Below are 5,866 nucleotides of genomic sequence, written 5' to 3'. Positions count from 1 at the left end.
CCCATGGCTCAACGCCATGCAGGCAGTTCCGTCAACATACCACCTGGGTCTCAAGTTCCCAACGCCGAGCGGAGTCTCGGCCATCTGGGGATGCCAAAAACAGTCGCGACTATGCTTCCTCGCGGAGCATAAGTTAAGGCAAATCACGGCTTCTGCAAACGGCAAACGCGCGAAGATAGATCGATCTTCAGCCAAAAGCGCCCCGGGAGAAGTTGAAGTAAAATCGTCTATCGACGCAAGCGCATCGGACGTCGAAGCTCGACATAAATCCGAAGCCCACGCGACAACTCAACCGGAACATCCGGAAAATAGCGTCAACCCAGCCACGATCGACACGATCAAGGCGGACATCGCGATATCTACCGCCGAGTAAGAACACTCGCGGCATGAAACAGAACTACGAGATGGCTTGATCCTCGAAAGGGGTACGTAGGCAGCTCGTCAAAAAAGACGAGTTCAGCTATCCCCCTCTCTAAAAAGGGAGGGGGGAGTGGGTGCGTATACTCGTATACTCCCACCTAGAAAAATCTTCATTATTGTAATCGAGTTTTCAGAAACTTCAAAAACTTTTACTACAATATACGTTGTCCTTTTTATCGAAAACGTTTACGCTTCAGTAAAACACAAAAGAAACTTTCAGGACACACCTGAAAACTTTAAGACTCTTGTCTGCGGCCCCTTCCGGCCCAAAAATCGTAAAGATTATCAACTTTCAAACACGCAAAAATACAAGTATAATCCTCGAAATAACTGCGAGGCCTCGACGAACACGCCAGCCGTCTTAAACAAACGCAATTCGATCACTCTTTTGATCCTTAAAAACGTCCAGCACAAGGACAAAAGCGCGCTACAACAAAAATCCGAAATTTTGGTTTAGCACTTCCAGTTGATTCTGAGAAGATGCTCGATTCGTACCATACAAGTCATATAAGCCGAGAACATATCGCGGACTTTAAATCGGTGCGAATCAGGAAGAAATCGCAACAGGAAAAACGATAGCCGGCTAGTCACCGCACAAACCTTAACCGAAAGTAAACCTAGGTCTTGCCCTAAACCCAACGCTCTGGTCTCAAACATCTCAAGGCATGATATCTAAAAGATACGAGATCCTAAACCATGTCTCTCCGTTCATATCTCAATGTTCTCAAAAATCGTAAAGATAAGTAATTCTTACGAAAATTGCAAACGAACCAACAGATCGAACGTCTAATTAGAACTAAATACGGGACGACAACTCGTATTTACTTCGACCTTACTCAGGAAAAACTCGAATCAAAACATTCATCATATAAATAAACCGCGTAAAGCGGCAAGGGATTCAAAGCCACCAACGGCCAGTCCCGGTAAATACAAATACATCCATCTAGGCCTAAACAAAATCCAAATTCAAAGGGCCACACTTGGCCGAAAACAGATAAAAGGATAACTAATCCACCCCTCATAATCCAAAGTCAAAGTCCCCGGACAACGAAGCACCGAACGCATCCGCGGGACGATCCACTTCCTCGCCACCATCGGGAAACCCGGTCGGAACCTCCTCGGTATCAGGGGAAACCGGGATGGAATCCCAGAACCCTTGAATCCTCTCGTCAATCGGAGGGATAAGCGCCTCAGCATGGGCACGTTCACTCATCCCACTCTTCATCAAGCTCATTTCCTCTTCAAACACATAGTCATCGGCTCGAGTCCTCCAAAGACTTCCGACCGAACCGCGGCACTCGCGAAAGTCACCCACCGAGGTAAAGGCATTCTTGAGGTTCCCATACTCAACCTGGAATTGAGATGCACGAGTCTTCATCACCTCGATGATTTCTCTTTTGCCTTTCCTCTCCGCTTTTCGAACAGCCCGCGCATGATCACGAGTAAGTTGCGCCTCTCGCTCCAGCATCTCGCCTTGCACGCGAGCGAGATCCCGCTCCGCTTTCTCCGCTTTGAAGCGGTAGACCATGGCTTCTCTATGGCCCGCCTCAATGGCCGAGCCCAGCAGGCTCAGGCCCTGCAAAATCGATTGACATGTTATAAACATATATACATACAGGCTTCAAATGTTAATCAAGATTCTTTAATCAACCTAATACCCCAAATGCCTTGTTTATAAACACTGCACACTTGAAAGTTCTGTGTACTTTGAAGAAGCAATCAAAGAAGAGTGGTCCTTATAGATGTCCTAATAGATGTCCTACATCAAGTATGTGTAGCTAAGAATGCTATTGGAATCTTGGGGTCTAATTCTACTCTCTCTCTATCTCTCTTCTCGTTGGTTTCATTTATCATTACACTGAAAGCGTTGGAATAATGAGTGAAGTCAATAACTTGGACAGGACACACACTTAAACAAATCTCTTGAAATTGTAGTTACTGAGTAATTTGTATTCTTCATGTATATGCTAAAAAAAGTTTTACTACGTAGCAAGCAATGAAAGATCCAGCGGTCGGGGAAAATCAAGAAAGACAACAATGAATCTTACGTGTGAAATTAAGGTTTAAGCATCATAAAAGAAACGTTGGAGAAACTTTTTCCATATCAAATTATTCATGAAAATTAATGTACCTATAGTTTGACATGCATGCCAATGATAATCTCAGTTAAATACGATGCTTTATCAAAATATAGCTTATTCTTAAAGAATTTGCTATGTTGAACCCTAGAAAACATATAGTGTTACATACGAGATGAGCTCTTCAATGATTGAAAGGGAAAACATTGCATTAATTTAGGTTAACATATGCAAACAAAGACACAAGTTTAAGACACAACAAGAAACAAAAACTAAAAAAACAAGAAACATGACCAAAGAACCAAAAACTAGAAATATGAAACGAGAATGCAAAGACACAACAGTAACAACTTTATTCCAAGACACATTAATTTTATTATTCGACGGCTAGCTGCTTCATTAGGCATTGTCCGCACCATCAGACTCGCTGCTCTCTCCTTCATAGGTCTTCATCTCCCCATCGTCATCCTCAAGAAATGGCTCATTGCCACTCGTATTCGGATGTTGCTTACGTAACTCTCTATCATAATACTCAATTTTCTTACTTGCATATGACTTTAACTTCTCAATCTCGGTTTGAGAAAGATCAGCAATCATTCTACTACCATTTTTGATTTGGAGCATGAGATTATCCATCTTCAACTCCTCGACAGACTTCCGAGAAAGCTCTAGTTTCTTCTCGATCTCCTTGGTAATGGTCTTGATGAATGATGACTCTTCATCATCCGCCTTCATGTTCCTCTCGGTTTCTGGTAATGCGTTATAGCAGTCGATGAGAGATTGAGCCTCCTCCAGAGATGGCCACGCCACCAGCTTACCATTTTTACGGTTGTAAAAAACCAAACATGCACTCATATCACAAACGATGGTTAGTTCTTCAGCCATTTGAATCAATTCTTTTATTCTCCGCTGGCAAACAGTTGCTCTTCTCTTTCGTTCCTCGACCCAAGCCAACTTCACTTTTGGTCTTCCCATGGCTGTCGCTTTTAGTTCTATCTTTTATTTGTGATGTTGAAATATAGTCATGCACTTGCAATCTTATATATATAGAGAGTCGAGAGGAAGAGTCAAGAACACAAAATGGACTACTTTGGGAATGTATTCAATTACTATTAAATTTCAACATATTTCATATAGTAGTATGGTAAATAATAATTTGACTGTACTATTTTAGTAATTGTTCAATTACCATTAATTTGGAATATATCTCAAATTAGTAGTCTAGGAAGAAAAAGTTTGACTATACTGAGGGTCTAACTGGTGACCACTTAATGAAAGGGAATGATGAATTTATTACTATTTCTAATTATTTTTACCATTTATAAGAAATAATTTTTCCTTTTTATTCTTCTCATTCCTTTTATTCTAGAGGAATATAGAACAAATTTGTTTCTCATTAAAATCGGTAAGGAATAATCTTTCTTTTCTTCCTATAATTTTATTTCTCTACATTTTTTTCTACTCATTCTTAGTGTTCCTATAGTGGTTACCAGTTTGACCCTAAATATTTTGTTGTGGTAGTATATTAAATATATTGGCTGTTCTAATTATTAAGTCTATTTTTTTTATTATCGTATTTTAGTATCTTCTATATATTAAAAAAGAAACATTTGTAATTAATACGTTCACACTATATTTTCTACGTTATAGCTTCACATTGATTTCAATTTGAGTATGCTGACGTGTCAGTCTCACAATCATTTAACAATTAATGCATTCACACACTAATTTTTTAACTCTACCGCAAATAATTTTATGTGTTCACACACTATTTATTTGATTAACTCATCTGGATCTGAAACTGAATCGAACTAGATTTGAAAGTAATACTAAACACAAACTAAAACGATTAAGTATATTCAGATGGATTAAAAGTTTAATATCTAGATAACGAGAATCGAATCTAATGCAAAATAAAATATTTTGGATACCAAAATAAAATATTTTGGATACCAAAATATCTAAATCTCAATTATATATTTAAATATATTAATTATTTTAAATTTTATATTCATTAGATATTCAAAAATATGAAAGTATCTCAAAATTATCAACATTGACACAAGTAAATATCTAAAAATAACAGTAAATGTTAAAAATACTGATAATATTTATTTGTTCTCCATCCAAATATTTAAATTGAATGAATTTTTATGTAAATTTAAATAGTTAGTCTTACATTATTAATTTTTTTATGTTTTATATTATTTTATTTTTGGATTTTGAGAATTTAAGTATATTTAGATATTTTTTTAAAAAATACCTGATTAAAATGGGTATCCGAACTCGAATCCGAACTGAACCCGCAAATATTCGAAACCAAATCTAAACCAAAATTTGTAAATATCTGAATAAGATTTAAATATCAAACTCTAAAAGTGTGAAATCCCGATAGATCAACTGAATTCGAACAGATATATGAATATTTATTCCAAAAAAAGCTATATGACAAATCTTCTAGTACAACATACTATAAATAATCTAATAAACTAGTTTACTCCGCTCACATCGCGAGTTACTGCCTAGTAGGTTACTATTTTCATAACACACACGTTTAGTCAGAGACAAGAAAATCCGTAGCAAGCAACAAAAGATCCAGCGTTCGAGGGAAATCAAGAATGGCAATAAACGATGAAGAAAACTTCTCCATATAAGAAATCTTTAGTCGTTCCTTGATTCAATCAGATTAAGAGCAACATCATATACTACATGGCAAAGAGTCTGTGCAAGAAAAAGTTTGTCTTTATCCGTTTCACTTCTCTTTAGCTGCTTTGATTCTGAGGAAACTTACATTAACCATAGTTATCTGAAAACCACCCACTCTTAGTTTCACATATGCCTTCATAGTATGATCTAATAATGATATGACTATCTCTATTTATGGCAGAGAATTTTCTCACAAGAAAATAAGATTCAAAGGCTTAATTACCAGGTCCAAGATCTAAGGAGGCAGTTGGTTCAATGCAGGAATGAAAATCAGGTTAAGTTGACGGAGCTAATAACTGAGCTTGATCAGCTGCCACTACGTGGTGTCTAGTCCATTTTTACAGGTACATTGTTTTCCCCTAGCACATGTTCCACATGTGGTTTATTTCTTTCCTATTAAAAACATATGTTAAATAGTGCTTCAAGACTGAAACATCAGGGGCTGCTAGACTGGGATGGACTATCAAAACTTCAAGAGAGACTCAGAGATTTTCAAGCTCCACTAACTTTGTTATGTCACCACTAATAGCAGAAGGTTTAGCGATGAGGGAAGCGATTAAGAAGATTAATGCCATTGGAATCTTTGGGGTGTAATTTTACTCTCTCTATCCCTCTCCACTTTGGCTTTCTTTTGTCATTACACTGAAAGCGTTGGACTAATG

At 37.5% G+C, this 5,866-nt stretch overlaps 1 protein-coding gene across 1 annotated transcript; it reads right to left on the bottom strand.

Annotated features, from left to right (window-relative positions):
- Nucleotides 1–2,897: 2,897 nt before the first annotated feature.
- LOC125578966 (agamous-like MADS-box protein AGL80) lies at nt 2,898–3,473 on the bottom strand. The gene has a single exon (XM_048742126.1). The coding sequence runs from the start codon at nt 3,471–3,473 to the stop codon at nt 2,898–2,900; it is 576 nt and encodes a 191-aa protein (XP_048598083.1).
- Nucleotides 3,474–5,866: the final 2,393 nt, after the last annotated feature.

The sequence above is a fragment of the Brassica napus genome, chromosome A10 (assembly GCF_020379485.1).
Source record: "Brassica napus cultivar Da-Ae chromosome A10, Da-Ae, whole genome shotgun sequence".
Lineage (NCBI taxonomy): Eukaryota > Viridiplantae > Streptophyta > Magnoliopsida > Brassicales > Brassicaceae > Brassica > Brassica napus.
The sequence above is the reverse complement of the archived record's forward strand: the minus strand, read 5'-3'. Positions and strand labels throughout refer to the sequence as shown.